Source organism: Micropterus salmoides, unplaced genomic scaffold (genome assembly GCF_014851395.1).
Source record: "Micropterus salmoides isolate LMB-PRFRI ecotype aquatic unplaced genomic scaffold, ASM1485139v1 Ms_hic_scaffold_17, whole genome shotgun sequence".
NCBI classification, from domain to species: Eukaryota; Metazoa; Chordata; class Actinopteri; order Centrarchiformes; family Centrarchidae; genus Micropterus; species Micropterus salmoides.
In genome coordinates this window covers 17,214,840-17,235,164 of record NW_024040817.1, presented here as the reverse complement: position 1 = coordinate 17,235,164, position 20,325 = coordinate 17,214,840, and the positions used below count along the sequence as shown (strand labels likewise).

General features: G+C 38.8%; 1 protein-coding gene across 2 annotated transcripts; it reads left to right on the top strand.

Moving 5' to 3' along the window:
* The first annotated feature begins 1,134 nt into the window (after positions 1-1,134).
* LOC119907380 (neurocalcin-delta B) lies at positions 1,135-19,203 on the top strand. Of its 2 annotated transcripts, none has more exons than XM_038725128.1 (4): positions 1,135-1,329; positions 13,138-13,569; positions 16,125-16,230; positions 16,982-19,203. In XM_038725128.1, exons 2-4 carry the CDS (start codon positions 13,192-13,194, stop codon positions 17,074-17,076), a joined length of 579 nt encoding a protein of 192 aa, XP_038581056.1. In that variant the 5' UTR covers positions 1,135-1,329; positions 13,138-13,191; the 3' UTR covers positions 17,077-19,203. The 2 variants fall into 2 exon arrangements, with proteins under 2 accessions (XP_038581056.1, XP_038581055.1); XM_038725127.1 differs by having other exon boundaries at positions 13,135-13,569.
* The last annotated feature ends 1,122 nt before the right edge of the window (positions 19,204-20,325 follow it).

Below are 20,325 nucleotides of genomic sequence, written 5' to 3'. Positions count from 1 at the left end.
CCTGTGGCTTTGACTTCCACTAATCATCTTAGGCAAAGCATGGCTCCCAATGTGCCTGCATGGGAACAGCTGTACCAAGCCACAGCAAATGCATGGTTGTTATCATCACCATAATCTTTCTCATCATCATCATGCAATACTCAGAAATAAGTAAGCTTATTATGTTGTTACTTCAACAAAGCATATCAACTGGAGGTAATGGCAATGCAATGCAAATAAAGTAAAGCATTTAAAATGAAGTCCGCAAAGGACTAGGTTGATCATATCCTTCATTAGGGGAGAAACAGCACGGCTGATCAGACACACATGATGCATGCAAAACTATGTTTGGAAAATGCATTTGCATGAAATGCATTATTAGAGACAAGAATGTGGGCAGGTATAAGGTACAAACAGCTAAACCTCTATTTTAAGTTTTTGAAATATCTGAAATGCTGCTAAGGGGTTTTATATCATTTTGTCTTATAAGCAAGAAATGTTACAAACTCTAACCCGATAAACTTCTGAGAAGACAGAGCAAAGGAAATGTAGAAATTAGGAGATCTACGCTTAAACCAGAAATCAAAAAAGAGATTAATACAGAGAAAAAAACTACACAAGAACAAAACACAAATAGCAAAACTATATATAGTGTATTTTATAGAAGGTAGAAGGAAGGTTTATTTGTCACATTACAACAGCTTGCAAAGTGAAATTAAGTTTGAAACTCCCTTCTGCTACGTGGCAGACAATATACAGTAATACAATAGCAATCATAAAATGGTAACCATAAATAAACTAATCAATGGAGCAGTGCTGAGGATAAATTTGAGTTTAAAAGTCTGATAGCTTGTAGGGGAAAAGCTTTTCTGCAGTGGTGGTGCGGCTGTCTTTACTATTACATTTTCTTCATCTTCAGATGTTTGAAAAGTATTATTAACCACGCCACATTCACTACAATGCCATTTAGATCTACTAGTACTTATATTGATATTAAAACCATGTTTTCATGAGTCTGAAAACCGCTAACGTCTGTGTAAATCCTCACAAGCTAATCGCCGTCCAGGTGCCGGGTGCCTGTTGCCAGAACAACGCGGCTTCCCATTGGCCACTGCAGCCGCACCACGTGCCGGGCGGTCTTGACGTCACGGGGAGAGCAGAGTCTGTGCAGCTGCTCGGGAGAAACACTGCTAGAGTTTGGACTGAGAGCAGCCGGGACAGTCAAGCTCCTGCGACCTGTTGCCTCGCTGCTGTTGTCTCTGTTACTTTGTATTGTCAGCACCGGTGCCGCGAGGTAATGGACTATTAGAGAGACTTTTAACAGGACCTCCACATAAACTTAAAAGCGAGGTAAGTTGTCGCTAGGGTTGTGTCCGCCCCTCCCTCTCTTGCAGTCTGTCGGCTTCCTGATACTTTTTTAAATTATTTTTTTTGCTTTTTAGTTGTTGCTTCCAGCTCAGGTGAGATGCGTTTTCAGGTTGAAGCGGTTGCCTTGCAGCTAGAAACTTTTACTAACACTCATATTTGTCTGTATAATATAACAGGAAACACTCTTTTCTCCTATAGCTTTGCAGCGCAGCAGCATTCACGTTACTCGATGCTAGTGGCAGCAGATAAAGCTTTGCCGAACTTAATCGGATGTGGCTCCTTCTTCGGTCCCACATGAGCCCCTCAGAGGAGCCGGATAGGAGCTTGCTTGTTGTCTTTACACTCTTCGCATTTATTTGTAGCATGAGTGAGGACAGGAAGTGAAAAGGGAATCCTGCCACCACCACCACACAAGGCTGAGTGAGGCAGGGTATCTCATTTCAGCAAATACAGCCAGTCAGGGGATTAAAGCAAGAGAGAGGAGCTATAGGACTGGTGCAGCCTTACCCTGACAAGTGAAGTGGAAATGCTAGTTTTACTGTGAAGGGGAAGGGATGGCTTTGGTAGAGTTTGTAATATTACCCCTCATTATGTAGTCAGTGTACAGTGTAGTAGCAGTGAGATGTGTTTTCACTTTAATGAACTGACAATCCTGGGAGCTTCAGTTCAATACATTTACATTTACTCATTTGGCAGATGCTTTTATCCAAAGCTACTTACATTTGAGGGACTAAAAGCATCAGGAAAATAAGAGATCTACAAACGACAATAAATACTAGTAAGAGCTAGTACCGCATACAGCATCAGTGGTATATATATCTAGGGGAAAATCTTCGCATTAGTTCTCAAAAAGGAGGAAAGCGGTTAAATAAATCAATGTTGAAAAGATCAAACAGTTGACAAATGATTTTGATAATCTATTAATGATTTAATTAATGTATTGAGCAAAAATGTCAAACATTTGCACGTTCCAGCCCTTTAAATGTGACGATTTGTAGCTTCTCCTTGTTTTTAGGGCTGTAACTAACAGTATCCTTGAGCCCACGTTGAAGTCTTCAAATTGCATGCACAACTACAGAACATATTTAATGCGACATGTTTTAACTAGAGCATATTTAATTATCTCCAGTCATTCTGATGTTAATTTATTTTAGCTAAGTCGTCCATCGCAGTTTCCCTGAGCCTAAGGTGAGGCATTCAATCTGCTGGTTTTATCTCAGCACAGTCCCAAATACAGATATTTCATTTACATACAATACGTACAGGTAGTGATGAAGCAATTAGTCGATGATTTGATTAGTTCATCAACAGGATACCCACTTTGATTGTAAAATAAATGCAACAGCTTAAGTTGAGTTGTTAAGATCATAAGAAACATTTGATGCAGGAAATGAGAGGAAAGACGTTCACTCACACAGAGAAAGACTCTGAAATTACATCTAGTTTTTGCTGTCTTTGAAGCTCTGTGGCTTCCAAGTGGTTATAGGAAATTTCAACCATCTCAGGGCAGCCAACACAACATAGCAAGACAATTTAAAGACCTGTTGAGGTGCTGACGTGAGGGTGGAATTGAGATAATAGCCCCCTTGGTGTCAAAAGCATCTCTCCAAACATTTTCAAGATGCTGAACTCTTACAAATGTGTGCTATATTTGAACAGATGTTCTATTTTCGTTGCTTTATTGTGGGCTTGCTTTGGGCCAGACTGACTGTGCTGGCAGCATCCTCTGTAGTTATGCTTGTCTGGGCAGCAGTCTGTGTGCTTTTGAATTGAATTAGACCTTTTTAGAGGAAGCAGAGTGGGAGAGTGATTGGGAGAAAGCAAGGATGGGTGGAAGATGAAAATGGAGAGGGAAGGACCTTTAAATGTGGAGACAAAGAATGACACGGTAGGACAGAGACTGTGGCGTGTCACACAGATGATTCCTTGGATAGAAAGCTGTATTTCACACATCCTGTGTGCAGCAGATATCACTGGCAGAGAGGAGTGGGAGTCTTTTAGTCATCACACAGATTGACACATCCATCTCTGTAGCCTTTTGTGTTTTCAACAGGCTGTTTCAGAGAGAGGCATATTTAGATATCCAGTGCAAAGTAAACAGCACCCTCCTCGTGCAATCGGTGACAATTTCTGAGTGTGTGTGTGTATTTGTCCAATCCGGAGTCTGTTGTGCAGTTCTGCCTGCCTTCTTGCAGTTGTTGTCAGTGATACTTTTTTTTATCTTGTTCTCATTCGCTCCCTCATAATGACTTCTCTGTCATGATTGTGGTTTTCTGCAGCGCCTTGACGCATGAAGCTCTCCGGCTGACAATGGGAGCTCATGTGTGCTGCATTATGATGAAGTGGCTGCCTCAGGTTTCTGAAAAGCAGGATGGATGGGTGGAATATTTACAGAAGTCAAGACGTGGTTTAAGACATCATCAAGGAGAGTGTTTTTTAAATACGTGTTTCAAGCTCATAGTGCAGCTGGTGTTTTTCTGGTCAAACAAAACCACGTCACTTGTAACGATATTTGAGTCCCAGCTGTGTGGAAGCACCAAATATTCAGATTCCACTGATGTTGATTGAAATGACAGACAGGGGTGGTTATTAATGCGGTGCTGTAATAAACACAAACACAAACATTACTTGGTGTTAGAGGAAGTGGTGGCTATTTTTGGTCTGTGTTTTAAGAGTTTGATCTGAAACTGTCTTTATGTTTGCTCTCTTGTGGAGGAAGCTGCCAAACTGGCTCAGGACTGTAACGAATGATTGTTGTCGTTATCGATTAACCTGCAGATTAATGAGTTATTTAGTATACCAAATGTTTCATAAACACATAAAATTGTCATCTCAGTGTCACATAGTCCAAGGCAATTGCATGTTTTGTCCGACCAACAGTCCAAAACCCAAATATATTCAACACAGAAAATATATGTGACACATATGACACAGAAAAGCAGTAAATCCTCACATTTGAGAGGCAGATATGTTGAGCCTTTTTCCTTAAAGAAAACACTAAATTGATTATCAATATAGTTGCCAATTAATTTTGTGTCAATTGACTACTTGTTTCTGCTCTAAACTGAATATTATTGGCATCATACAAACACAGTCCTTGTTGATTGAAAAGTGTTAAGACATAACATTCATTGCTGCCAAACAGTCACATTTTCATTTATTTTATTTTAATTTAAGTTGGTAAGATTTAAAAACCAGGCAAGATTACTTTCACTTTTAGTTGTTGTAGAGTTTTATTTTTACTTTCATCTTCAATATATCAATACTTTGTCACTTAGTTTCAGTTTTAAATTGCTAAAACCTTCTTTTACTGGTGGCCCAGGATTCCCGTTTTCCTAACAGAACAAAGCTTCTTGCTGAAGATGTTAGTTTCCCCAGACTCCAAGACCAGCTCTGACCTTACACTAAAGAGCACAGGAGATAGAGTTGCAGTATGATATTCAATGAGCCACTGAAGCATGCTGTACTGAGCTGCGCTCGTCACAATACTTGTAACGTGAGCGCGGGGTGCCCCCAAAGCTATGCCGTGCCGAAGCAGCGCTCGATGGTTTTGATAAGTACTTCTGATAAGACATGTGATTGCGGAGGGACAGTAAAGACGACTTGAGATATTCTGTAAGTATGTGGTGGAGCTGCAGGTCATCGTTTATAGACTTTGTGGAAAAAAAAAAAAGAAGTGAGAAATCAGCAGCCTCTGAGTTCAATACTGCCAGACATGTGAGAGTGATGACATTTTAACCTTTAACCTGTTTTTATAACACATGCTGAACAAGCTTTCTGCCTACAACACTAGTTGTAGGCAGTTAAATAGCAGTGAAGAAAGAAAGTGGTTGTGATAACACTAGTTGTAGGCAGTTGTAGGTAGACTAGTTGTACAACACTAGTTATAGGCAGCTGAACTTTACGTTGAGAACAGAAATTGTTTAATTGGAGAAATTGTGTTTGAGTGGATACCAGAGGTAGATGATGGCCTAGAGTTGAGTCTTTGAAATGCTGTTGGATCTTACTAGTGTAAGTAGAATGTTTGCCACCATGTCACTTTTTGTCAACCTGTACTGTACTTAACTGCATGCTAATGACACACACAAGGTTACACCTGTGGGCTTGCAAGGCTCTGCCGTTTTGGTTTGACTGTACATTTTCATGCGTCAATTACTCACTTAAATAGCAGTGAAGAAAGAGAGTGGTTGTGACACAATAGGCCTACTCAAAATCACGAGTCTGTGTGTGTGGTGTAGCCAGAAATCCAAATTACATTCAGCTTTGACTTGAGCTGCAGCCTCTCGGGTTGTTCCACTCTGTCCTAGGCTGGAGCTGTCTAGTCTGAGATGGATTTTAATATCTTATCACAGCTGAGATGAAACATACATATCTAATTTTCACGTGTGTGTGTGTGCGTGTGTGTGTGTGTGTGAATATTGGATTTCAGTTCTTGCAGGTCTAATAATTGCTTGCCTGTTCAGGTGGAGAATGACTGCCCTCAGCTCCGCAGCCTGGTCACAGACGGATCAGATTGCATTATGAATGTATCATTCATTAACTTCACTATCTGTGATCGGGTCTCTTTCATTCACCCTGGCTCTCTCTGTTGACCTCCCCCCAACCCTCTCCTCCTCCCAGCAGTCTCCTGCTCTCTCTGTTCTTGGATTATCCCTGGGGTTAAGATTTACCTGCAGGATATAAATGGACACTTCCCACTAAGTGAGCAACAAGATGTTCTCGGATGAATGTGGAGGACCTTGAATGAGTAATGAAGTGCAAAACTATTGGCTACGCAGTTGTGTGGGATTTTGTCTTCTGTTGTGTCATGTCTGTAGTTAAAAAAGGACGTCTCTTCTAAACAAGGCGGGGTAACAAACCTCGTTACATTTTGAGTACTGACGGAAATGTGACGGCATCAAATACTTGTCTACTTACAACTAGCAATTATTTATTCTCAGAAGGGATTCATATGCTGATTATTTTATGTCCATTCATTAATTATTTTATCCATAAAATGTCACAGTCTAATTTGACTGGCTTGTTTTGTGCGACCAACAGACCTATATTCATTATCCCATCATATAAGATTAATAAAACAAGAAAATATTTATGTTTTTGAAGCTGGGACCACTTTATGGAAAGAGGGCTTCAACAATTAATCAACTGTTAAGATCGCTTCCAAAGAACTTTACGTTTAAAATATTCTAATAATTAATTGACTCATCGTTTCAGCTCTATTTCAAATACTTACCAATTCAAATCAGGCAGCTTTTTTTCCACACTAATATATTTTATTTAGGTAAAGTTCTGTAACACTGATTACTTGAGCATTGTGCATGTTGTTAGCTGAAAAAATTGTTAAAACCATAGACTATTAAAACATGTTCATATTCACCGAAACAACAGTATCGTAAAAGTATCGTTTCGGCATTGGCACCAATATTACACATTTTCAGCAACACCCAAAATGCTTGCTTTATTGCATTTGTCTTTGATTTGATACCATTTACATTTAATGGAAATAAAAACCAGATGTTTTTTTATTGTGTTGGACTGTTTTGGTCAGACAAAACTAGACATTTGAAGTCTATTTTCTGGCGAGCTATAAACCATTTACATACATCAAGAAAAGAATCTGGAGATGAGTCAGTAATGAAAATAATTGATTGTTGCAGGCTTAATATTTTGTTGATGTAAAAAAGGGTTGAAAAATCTTCATAATCACTAAATTCTTCAGTTTGTGCCACTGATGATGTTGTCTGTAGTTGAATAACAGTATGATGCAGCGGAGTTTGTTGTTGCCGGTATTAGGAGTTAAGTCTGTCACAAAGCCCTGCAGGTTGATTTTGTGGGTACTGTCAGTGTTGTTAAAAACTGTAAGCGACGGTCTGTTCTCTGCTGGCTAATACCTGCACAGGCTGAGGTCACAGACCGTTATTTCAGGCCTGTTCTCCTCTCAGACACGCTCAGAAAGTTAAACCCGAGGAGATGGTTGAGGTAGAAATCTGCCTCATCCACGTGACCTGTTGACTTGTCAAAGCCTCGGTTATGTAACGGTGCCATCAAAGGTCTGCCAGCAGCAGCAGGTAAGAGTCTTAACGGTTAAACGGTTAATTGTAGGCAGTGATTTCTGAGAGCCAGAAATAGTGGAATTCTTAGGGTGACTAGATGAAGGGATGTTCAGTGGAGGTCTGAGCTCTCATCCCGTCATTTCTTCTTTCAAAATGCACTGAAACCTTCAGCCACCAGAGAGACGGATGGGGTGCGGTGTTAGACGTCAAGTTACATTACGTTCGACACAAACGACTACCAACCCTGTGATTAATTGCCAACTGAGCTTTTAGTCTTCAGTTGAAAAGAATAGAGGAAGAAGAAAGTCAACACTTTACTTTAACCCTCCCCACATTTATCTTGGACAAGCAATACATAAACATTTAATAATTTGTTTATTACATACAATAACGTAGTTGCAAGCACCTTATGTGTAAGTGTTTGACTCAAGTGTTTAACTCAATAACTCAGATAATGAATGTCAATATATTAAAGTTGTAATAATATAAACTTGGAACTGTTGCTTCTTAGAAGTTATAGTTAATATAATACTACACATTAATAAACACTTAAAATTGCCTTATATTGCTCACAACTACATCATATCGTGCTATAAACCATGTATTAAATGTTTACTGTGTTTCTTATGGATGCTAATTTGAGGAGGTCAAAGCCAAGTGTTAACAAGAGAAATAGTTGTGAACAATGAAAATTTACATCACCTGCATGTCTGTGGAGTGTGGCAGGAAATGAAAACCCACAGGGAGTAACTTGCAAACTCCACACAGAAACTATGCCAAGATGTGTGTTGCAACATGTTTTTAGTAAGTAAAATACTTGGCTTGTAGTAATTACAGAGCATTCCGTGTGATTCATTTTCTGAAATCAACTAATATACTCATTTACCAATCATTTTGTTTGTTTCATCTGTAACAGTGGCCTACTTACAAGTAAAAAATAAGGAAACCTTTTTGCGGAGGATGCAGTGTTTTACACGTGTTGAGTTTAAAACTTAATATAATTCACACCTAAAATATCATTTTTATTTACTAATATAACTTATTAATGTAGATTCTTGCTTGTATTCTGTAGGTAATGTCCTTGGGTTTCGCAAAAGGCACTTTATATTTGAATGTACTATAAAATTTAGTTTAAAAAGACACCAAAACATATAATAGATGAATCTTTTATTTAATAGACAAACTAACTTGAATTTTGCTTTAGGGAATTTATTAAGCAAAAATGCCAAACACTAGTTCTTTCTAGCTTCTAAAATGTGAGAATTTGTCATTGTAAGTTAAATATCTTTAGTTTTTAGAGTGTTGTTATTTAAAGGTGTGCTCTGGAAACTTGTGATTGCCATTTTCACTATTCAAATGACTAAACAATAAAACAAAGTCGTCGTCATCAGATCAATAATGAAAATATTCTTTATTATACATAAACACATGTCCAACTTCTGGCTAAATATATCCTGTAACGCATGTCACGTTGTTGTTGTAAAGCCACTAAGAACAACACTAATTAACCTTCCCTCGCTCATTTGGAGTGACGAGAAGAGAAACATTTTAGTCGGCTCCACGTTAATGTGGAAACATCTGGTTGAAAGGACTCTGTATGATTTAGGACCGCAGCTAAAAGCAAGCAATTAAACAAGCTGCCAGTCTGAGTAGAAAGTGCAGTTAAATGCTACTGTCAGTCAAAGAGGCTATGTAAAGTAATGTTTTTTGTCCACTCACTGCCAGAAACAACATGATTTTACTTTCAGTTGTCATGACGATGCTGCCTCAATAATCATGCAACGCTCCACAATCCATTTAGCAATTAAAATGCAGATAGCACGGTATGTAGCGGCCCCGGCCACAGCATCAGACAAAGAATTAGCTTTTGAATGAAATGAATGGAGGCATTCAGGATGACATCGACTGATTAGCTGAACAGAGTCGAGAGAGAGAGAGAGAGAGAGAGTGTGTGTGTGTGTGGGGGGGGTGTAACTGGCTTTGACTACATTCTGTACAAGACTCTTGCACATGAGTGTAAGACGTGATTTGTTTGTGGAGGTTTCTAACTTTGGTACGACGGCCATGTTCTTTGGTATGTTTACTTTCTATGGTGAAGTCACATGAATTATCAATGGACTGTATATAAGGAAGTGGGAAACAGCCTTTTACGCCTACCTTCTCCACGATCTGTCTACGTAGATGGAGATTTCTTTGGATACAGCCAGTCAGATCTTGCATAAAGCAACAGGTATTCGTACACGCACCTACACATGTTTAGGATTATTCTATCTGCTTAGCCTTCTGATCAGGTTGAAATGGACCTTGTTTTGCAGCAGACATTTTGACATGTCACTGTAGGAAAAGCACTGGTGTAAATAATACAGTAATGATGCAGTCCATGTGCGATATGGCCAAAAATTTTAGCACAATATACCATTCGAAATCAGTAATTATCACGTTAAATGTCAAAACTATATTTCTTTCTTTCAGATTTAAAGGCATATTTTTGCTTCCTCAACGAAATAAATATCCTAATAGAAAGATTTAATACCAATTTGTTTGTGATCCAAATGAATTAAATCAAACATTTATTGAAGATATATTGAACATTTGTTATATTGTTATTAAGGAAATTTATATTGTGAAAATTATGATTATTGTTTTAATGCCCAGTCCTAAGGCCCTATAGGACCCATCAGGCCAGGGTCTTGATATTGTGCATGCTGGATCACTGAAATGGCTCCTGGGACACTTCAGTAGAACAAAGCCATAATTAAATATTACAGTATTTGTTATTAAGCACAGTCTACAAACAGTCCTGAGATGAGGTCAGGTAAAATTATTGAAAATACCTGTGTGGGTGTACCATGGGTGTATTAATGGGCTCTCAAATGCAGATGTTGGCAATATTTCTGTGGCAGATTTACCAGGGCTGCAATGAACATATATTTTAATGATTCATTAATCTACCAATTATTTTCTCTGTTAATCATTTGATCTATAAAACAGAAAACAGTGAAAAATGCCCCTAGAGCACAAGGTGATATCATTAAATGTCTTGTTTGTTTATTAACCAACAGTCCCAATCCCAAACGTATTTAATTTGTTACAATGAAATGACCAAGAAAAGCAGCAAACTCTCACATTTGACACCTGGACCCTTCAAATGTTTGGTATTTTTGCTTTTTTATGATTGTTCGATTCAACTTAACCAATGCAGCTCTACAGTGTCCGTGCATTATAAGTCTGCAATAACGTATCATTAGATGATATCTCAGGTTTTAACATTAAATTGTAAACAGTCCCCATGTCGCCCCCCTCAGTTCTAGACTGTTTGCTTCTGTGTAATTTAAAGGCAGACACACTTCCAGTCTGTGTATCAACAGTTGACAATGGACCCCTGCTGCGTAGCTGTTGCTGTTGTGTGTTCCGGGAGTGATGAGCTTGTAAACGGGTGTTAATTTTGTCAAGCTGCTCCAGCATTTATTCTGAGATTGACGTGAACTATAGGTAACAGCTACCTCAGAGAGAGGTGGCTGCCGCATTCCCCAGAGCCCTTTGTTTACTCTGAGTTAATTAAAGGATTATAGCTGGCTGTTTGGGGAACATGTGAGTATGAAATAAAGGGAGACAAAGACTGTCTTTGCTCAAAAGGAAACCACTTCCTCACAAATCTAAATATTCAAACAGTTTCACCTAAAATGTAAAATTAATTAGAGCAGAGTAGTCATGTTTCTAAAATGTTAGTGTTTCCCGTTGGATCTGTCACTGTAGCAGCACTTTTTATCATTATCTGCAAAAATAGCATATTCCCACTGACGCTCCCACTTTCCAGGGAACTTAACATGACGTCAGCTCCCTTTTCAATCAGCCATGACAATTAGTGTATCAGCTGAAAGAGAGAACAGTATACAAATTAAAAGGCGTCTTAACAAGTCTACATTAGCTTACAGTGATATTGGTTAGACAGCCATATTAAAATACGTACCTATATGAGTGTTGTAAGGGTCAGTAAATAGATAATTGATCCTGGAAGGCTTAACTTAAGGGCTTAGGGTAAATTTGGCTGGTGGTTCACATAAGTTGAGAACATGTTTGTTTTCATTTTATGAACTATCCCTTTCTTATTTTAGCTCTTACAGAAAGAAAAGGGGCAAACATTGAATGGAAAAACAGATTTGACAGATCTTTAGTTCCCGTTCTGAACATGCCTTGGCTAAGCTTGGAATAGCCTCTCTCTTGTCTTTTAACTTGGAGAGCTCAGTAGCAGCAGCTAGCAGTCTGACAGGTGAAAGTTCTAAGCAAATTAGCTGCAGGGTCAGATGATGAACCATATCCTCTGAGTGTTAAAGGCTCCCTGTTCACTTTCTGCATCGATTCATTCTTTAGAGAGTAGGATGATTTTTGACGCACCAATCATCTAACTAGGCCAATAAAATATCACAACTATTAATAGAGAGCATGTGTATGTGTGTTGAGGCATCAGCATCGTAGTTCCTGCAGGAAATGGAAGGTGCATCTGCAGTGATGCACGCACAGACATATTGCCATGCTTCGGTGTAAACAACAGCGCGTTTGCTACACTGTAAATGTGGGTGTAGTCGTGCATCCATTGTGGTTGTGCACCATGAAAATATTTCGGTTGCTGTGCACGTGCACAAGACCGCATACTTGACTTTATCTCCCTACTTTTCTTTTCATCTGGCGTACTGTCAATACTTTAATGATAAGGTTTATTTGCATTTTGTCATGAAATGGCAACAAACTAAATGAAAAAAGATGGAGCGCAGTTAAGATAAAAAGAATCTTGAAGCTTACACCAAACTGTCAACTAAAGTATCCTCTTTAAAAGATAAAATTAAGGCAAAAAGTACAGCTTTGATAAGTGACAGTGAAGCTGATATAAAGAGATGATATAAAGAATGTCTCACCACGACCTGGTTAACACCTCTACCCAAGTTTCAATAACAGCTCTTCGTGACAGCAGCTCAAGTGCACATAATGTTAGGACAAACTGACGTCTCAAAACTCCCTACAGGGTTTTCCCACAGGAAATTACTTAGCCGATGTGATAAGCCGAGCAGATCCTGAAGCATCATGTCTCAATTTAGTTAGTTGATGATGGCCTAAGTGATTGCCCCACTCATTAAGTATATGTTTTTCTTTTTAGATTAAAGCTGCCCTCATTAATCAAACCATTGTTTTTAATTAAGAACACATCAAATGACTGTTTCAAGTGAAATGGGTCACTCGTAGTGACAAACACGTAGTGAGGATTGTCACCAACCTTTGCAGCTCCATGGATTGTTTTAGTGTGAATTGAATGTGTTTTTTGGTTTACTCTCATCTCTCTCATCAACCTTGATTTTAGCAGCTCAAGATGCACATATTTCTGTCAGGAGCTGGTAGAGACCAAAACCACACCTGAAAGCAGGGTGAATATCGATTAGATGATAATATATTAGTGTTATGTTTGCAGCTTGTTCCACTGACCATACTGCAAAGTCAGTTTTTGCAGGTTTAAATTGTATTTTTTGTGTCTCCTGAGTGGATTTATTTTGTATTTCAACAAAAGCAAAAACTTATGTAAAAAACTGCAACCGTTTTACAAGAGAAGTTAATCCAGCTTTTTAATGTGTGAAAGTGCATTAACAATACATTTCTTTTCCTTTTCCCTCCTACTTTTGTATCAAAATATTTTTGCTAACAACCCTTTTCTGTCTCTCTCTCTCTTTTTCCTCCTCACTGTTAGCAGTCTAATTTGCCGCTGCCCTTACATCACATCACAACCTCAACAGACGCAGCGACCATGGGCAAACAGAACAGCAAGCTCCGTCCTGATGTCATGCAGGACCTCATTGAGAACACGGACTTCACCGAACACGAGATCACTGAGTGGTACAAGGGCTTCTTGCGGGACTGCCCCAGCGGCGCGCTCTCCATGGAGGAGTTCAAGAAGATCTATGCCAACTTCTTCCCTTACGGAGACGCCTCCAAGTTTGCCGAACACGTCTTCCGCACGTTTGACGCCAATGGAGACGGGACTATAGACTTCAGGGAGTTCATCATTGCTCTGAGTGTGACCTCCCGTGGCAGACTGGACCAGAAGCTGAAGTGGGCGTTCAGCATGTACGACCTGGACGGGAACGGATACATTAGCAAGGCCGAGATGCTGGAGATCGTAACGGTGGGTTTACAGTTCTGGAGCATTTTGTTTTTGGTCTGTGTCTGTTTTGGCTCCTCGTATCTTTATTTTCCTCTCTCCTATGTTCTCTCAACTGTTCAGACTTTCTGGTTCTTTAGCTTTATATAGTCTTTCGGTGGCCATTGCATGCCATCCTGTTAACGCCATGTTCCCTGGTCCTAAAACTACTCCCGCAGTGAAATTAACATTTTGCTCAGCCATCCACACCAGCTGCTACATCATATATCCTTCTGCTTCTGTGTTCTGCACCATTTGACTGCCCACAGCAGGAAAACCAGCCGCTGTGTAATTTTAGAAACCAGCAGTTCCTCTCAGGTGGTCCTCCTCTGATTCTCATATTGACTCAGCACATCCAGCAACTGTGCAGTTCTGGAAATTATTGGATAAATGCTTCAGATGTCTGTCAGAGCTTCAACACACACACACGCACACACACACACACACACACACACACACACACACACACACACACACACACACACACACACACACACACACACACACACACACACACACACACACACACACACACACACTGGCAATCCCGTGCACATGTTCTTACATCACACATCATGGTGTTAAATTGAGCAGAGTGCCAAAGAATGTGTAATCCCATTCTCAGTGTTCTTTATTTATAGCGTTGTCTGTGTTAATTTAGTGGGTGTGTTTCTGCCTTTATACTGTACACTCGCAAAATATTCAGTCTATATAATTGATTCATGGCTTTCTGCATTAAGCTGAATGGCCAGGATAATTTATATCAAATGGTTGTTAAAATACTGTATGCAAAAGCAGCCAACTACAGAGGCAAGAAGACAAACTGCAAGGAGTTGCAGCTGAAGGAGTGAGACCGAGCGTGATGTGGCCTATGACCAGTTCATCATTCAGTAGTTTGTAGTAATGCAGGGCAGTGAGGATACAGCCCTTTTATACAAGACTAGCGTGGATACCGATGTGCATCATTGGCAGTAATTACAGTTACCTCTCATACTCTAACTGCAGCTGACTAGACTAAACTCTCTACAGGGGTCTGTCTGAGTGATCAGTGCCCCGACGTCTGTTACTTTGATTCACTTGGAAAACTCTAAACTTTTCAAAACACCTCAATGTGTTCGCGAGCAAATAAAACCTCTAACCCACTTCAAATACTGGTGAACTGCACCTGCATCTCCCAGTAAAACAGGGGTGAAACAAATATTTTTTCCTGATTTCAGGAGTTGCTGCAGCCCCTTTACTTCCCACATCCCTTAAAAGTAATCACAATTACCCAGAATCCAAGGCATCTTCAAATTTATTTTGTTTAAAGAAGCTGTAACATTTTTGCTTGATAAACTACTAAAAATTAGTAATTGATTATTTGTCTGTCAATCAATTGAATCTTGGGTTGAACAATTTTGGAAAATAATCTAATTACGATTTTTTTTTAAACCAATATTCCGATTTAATTTGCGATAAATTTTTAAGCTCTTTACCTTCTGAATTATTCAAAATGGATAAGCAATAAATCAAGTGTATCCTATAGTATGACCAACACAATATTAGCTAGATTAAACATACACTGTTCTTTCTTGTAGGCCAGGCCTGTGTTATGATGAAATTAGGTGATGCATGAATTGCATGAATTATTATTATGAGCAATGGTGGAGAAGAAATATCAAACTATAATATGAGAAAGATAATTTGAGAGTCAAATCATGGCATTAAATAATATGATATTATATCATCAGATAAGCCTACCTACTGACCACAAGCAAAGTTCACCACAGTGTGTTATACAGTAAGTGCTCAATACAAAACCCTAGGAGTCCATCTTTCTATATCCCAGTAAGCAAACAAATACTCAGTTTGAGGTTCAGTTCAAAAGTTGGCCAACGAAAATAAAAGTAAGTGATGCCCCTCGTGTTTAATAGACAAGCTTAGTAATTCTCCGAAAACACCGGAGTTCCCCCCTCCTCCCCTGCAGCCTCTGATGCTGGTGAGCAGCACTGGCTGTAACCAGACTGTAACCACCCTTACCACTCTCTATGTGATGTATGCGTGTGTTGTGGTGGGAGCTCGGTCACACACACTGCTCTGGTGTGTTGCTGTAATCATTATGACGAATATTTCACACGTTTGCAGGTTGAAGTGTGAAATAGAACGATTGTAGTAATGAAAGGAGATGAATAAAAGACATGAAGAATCATGGTGCAGGTGTGAAAGGTTGAAAAACAACATTTTGCAGCAATATTAATAAACTAACCACTTCTGCTTTTAATATCTCAGAAAACCTAAACAGTAAGGCACATTACACATTAGCTTGTCTTGATTTGTCATCTAGTTACAACCTAAACTACATCCTCTAGATATGAATACTTCCTGTTTGTTTCTGTATAGTCAAATCTTGCCCCAGAGCCAAACAATCTCTCTTCCTCTCAGAAGAGATAAGTTGACAGTTTTTACAGATGCAGTGAGAAACATAAACGTTTTCATATGCCACTTCTAATAATAATATTTCTGTTTAAACATTTCTTCGTCTCTGTTCTCTCTGTCTCCAGGCTATTTACAAGATGGTTTCCTCTGTGATGAAGATGCCTGAGGATGAGGCCACACCTGAGAAACGCACAGACAAGATCTTCAGGCAGATGGACACAAATAGAGATGGTAAGCCTTCCTCAGCTCGGCCACAGTAACCTCTTTAAAGCCTATGACTGAATGTAATTTTAAAAATTGTACTTTGGAAAGCTATCCTATGAAAACAGTGACCTGTGATTCTACGGGTTTCCATCAGCCTAATCAAATTCAGTGTTGCCAGGTTTGACTGACATAAAAACCAGATCAGCACCTTCAACCATCCCAGTTGTGATAAAGGTTTCCCAGTTATAATTAAACATTATAATACTCCTGTTATGTGAACAGATGTAAGCTTTACTTGGCTTTTAGCACGTTTGAAAATTTTTTCAACCCAGTTCTAATAAACTGAAATGACATTTGGTTTTGTTGGTCATCAGTTCTTGTTCTCTGCATGTCGAGCCTACTGTATTCAGTGCCCTGTAAATTTTGTATTGTACCACACGGAAGAGAAAATTGGCTGATTTAGTGGAATATAGCCTTTTTTGTCATGGGAAACTGGCCAAATAGTTCTAAAAAAGCCCCAAACCCAACCAGTTAAGTAAAAAAAAGCAGTAAATTGCCCAATCTAGCAACACTGATTAAAATCTCTAGATAACACTCGCGGTCTAACTTGAAGCCATTTAAATAAATAAAAGAAATTGCAAAACATGATTTGCAATGAGTAGTTTTTAAAAGACCTGCTAAAATAACTGTCTCATCAGCTCAGGGTGATGTGCTCTTTATTTTGATTTAATTTGATTAAACAAGACAATAAGCTCTAATCTGTCTCTCTCTTTCTCAGGTAAACTCTCCCTGGAGGAGTTTGTTGAGGGAGCGAAGAACGATCCTTCCATCGTCCGGCTGCTTCAGTGTGATCCCAGCAGTGCTGGGCAGTAGAAAATTGACTTTTCCCATTGCAGTTTTGATTTAATTTAACAGATTTTCAAGATCTCTCCCAGCTGACCCATCTGAGATTGTTGACATTTGATCACTTGAGCTATAGAGGCACATGTGCGTGCACACACACACACACACACACACACACACACACACACACACACACAGTAGCCAACATGCAATTGTACATACTGCAAATACCAAAGCCTGATGCAAATACATTCTTTCAGATGCCGACATGCACATACTGTACATGTGCCTCTATGCCTGGTCAAAAGCTACAGACAACACGGGTCTCATACATGGTACAAATATAACCCAAAGGACTGAAATCCCATCAAAGACTTGTTAAACACTGAATCAAAGCTGCGCTATCTCTGTCTGTCTGAGAAGACGGCCAGCGAGGAAAATCCAACAGATTCGTGAGGTACATTGAGCCGAATCCAAGTTCGCTGTTTCTTTTTATTCTCTTATTTGTTGTTTTTTGAAAGCGTTCTTCCTTGTTTAAAGGGAATCATGCTCATTTTGTTTTCTTTAACTGACTCGGGTTGTTGTGTGATGATGGACAAAGTGTTGCAGTCTAAGTCCATGTTAACACTGGATGAAATTAAGTATGTAAGACTGGGACTTCCAAGTGTTCACAGCTTACAGTATGGCTTACGTATACAGGAGATCTGGGAATATGATTTTAGCCATACAAGATTTTAAGAAAGGATGAAAGATGATTTTTTTTTTTTTTTTTTTACGAAGACATGTTTCATTTGGAGAAATGTTACATCAAACCAAAACTGACTCAGATTTCTAAATGAAGGTGAATATTTTGACTACAGATTACAACCATCTGTTCTTTTTGAAAGTGACTTTTTATGCCAAGTTCTGTGTCCGCACACACGCACACACAAATATACACACTTCTCATAAACACACACATTCACACATTCATTTTACTGATGAATACATGAACTTGAAAAAATGCATATAAACCGAGCTGTGATTCTCTTTCTTCAGCTATTGTTTAACAAGTGTATCAGCAAAAAGTTAGATGTTCTCTGAATATATAGTATGTACTTATATTCTTTTATTCTGATAACATTGTGGCGATTTGCTGCAGTGGAAGAAATTCACTTTAAAATTTTGACGTATAAATTATTGGAATGTGATGATAAACATTTTATTTTCTTGACGAATATGATATGAAAGAAGTTGTACAGTATATTCACTCATATATTTATGGTAGAGAAGATAAAAAGGAGAGGACCACACATATTGCTATGCATTCAGCTTTGCATATCTATTGCCACACTGAGAGAAAATTATTACAGATCTCAGCTTGAGCCGAAGCGCCCCACCCCCACTACTGACATCATATTTACCAGGAAGCCAGTAAACATTGGCCGTCATTACGTTTTTCCTGTACTGAGAGTAAACTGTGTGTAAACAGTCTCCCAATGGTGTATGCGTCATTAAAGTACAACGGTAACTTCTGCAAATCTCACGTTTTTGTGCAAATGTGACTTTATATTTCTTGAGTGTGCACTTTGTTCCTCCAAATTTCAAATACCACTGTAATTATAAGACAATTTGATACTGTGATGATGGGGATTACAGATATTTTTATGGCTATGATGCACAGTAACAGACACTTTACAGAACAAAGCACTGACGTTGGTAGCAAGAAATGGCAGCATCCACCAAACCTCACTGTGTTTTTGCAGGACTTACTGATAGCATTTTACTGCTTCAATTCTGCTTAATTTACACCTGCCTGTCCCTGCTGGTCTGAATACACCATGAGATACAGTAGTCTTCACAGGCAGATTAATGATGAGTTTGGGGGGGGGACAGTTGTGATGAACTCTCTGGGTTTCTGCACATTTCAAGTAGATGATCAGGTACTTCAGTCACACATTTCACTTCAATAGCATCTTGTGGTCAAGTGCCAAATACAGATGATTTCAATAAAAGAAAAAAACAGTATTGTATCCATTTATACTGTTAAAGTTGATACCCTTCGAACAAAAAAACATTGTAACTATCATTTTGTAGATTTTGTATTGTTAACTTGCATTATGTGTTCTGTGTAGGATGTCCATTTTGTTATTCAAATAAAGACAAAATGGGAAAATGGCTGATTGTCATGGCTCATGGGATGGTTGCTTGGTCAGTTGGACCATGCAATGACATTTGCATTTAGGGCATTCAGCATATGCTTTTGTCCAAAATGAGTTACAATAAGTTCATTTATCAGAAGAAATACCAACAACTATAGAATGGATTTCTCGTGCCATCATCAGGTCAAAAAATATTTGGCCAAATACCTGCTAAGCTACTGACATTTCCATCATCAGCTGTACTTTATTTAGTGCTGCTAACAGGCTAAACTAAAATGCAGAACATTCTAACTTCTTCTAGACATTGGTATGTTAGCATTGCCATTGTGAGAATGTTAGCATGCTGACATTTGGCTCAAAGAAACCTGTGCCTGTAAAGCCTCACACCATCAGGTCAAAATCTATTCCATTACTTCGGTTTATAAGCAGATACCAGCTAAACTAAAGACATTCATCAGCCTCAGTTCCAGTTTGTGCTTATTAGCAATTGCATATAGCATGACAAAAACTAAAATGTTGAACACAGTGAACTTAGTGTTGAACAAATATCTGGTCAAAATTGATTTCAGAGAGATACTGACTTTTTGACATAACCATATCAAAACAGCTCTGATACAGAAAGAGCAAAAACATCTGCTAACTGGGGACATAACCAGTGCTAATTCTAACTGAAGTTAAATTAACAGTTTTTGACTTTTGACTATGGGACAGTAGCTAAATCTCATAATGAAGAAACACAGCTAAACGAGTTTGGCCCAAAGATAACTTAGCTTAGCAGAGTACAACAGTGCTGCTGTCTCAGGTTTGACAAGTTGAATTCCTGTAATTTGGTGTCCAGTTGTCTTAAAATACATATAATAAAGGTATTTTATGTCATCTGTTTGTCAGCCAACCCTTTTTTCTCATCTTCATTATTTCTGTAGTCAATGCGCTTTGCCTTTGGAGTTCACATCAGTATCTTACCATTGTCATCTTGCACATGTTTGTATGTAAGTTAGCATTTAGTTCAAAGACACCTGTGCCTTGCCTTTAGAGCTGAATAGGAAAGCAAAATCCAAGATGAGATCTCATAGTTGTTTCCTTCTTTTCTCCTAGACACAAATGAGCTGCTTTTAATACCAAGATGAGACCAAAGGCC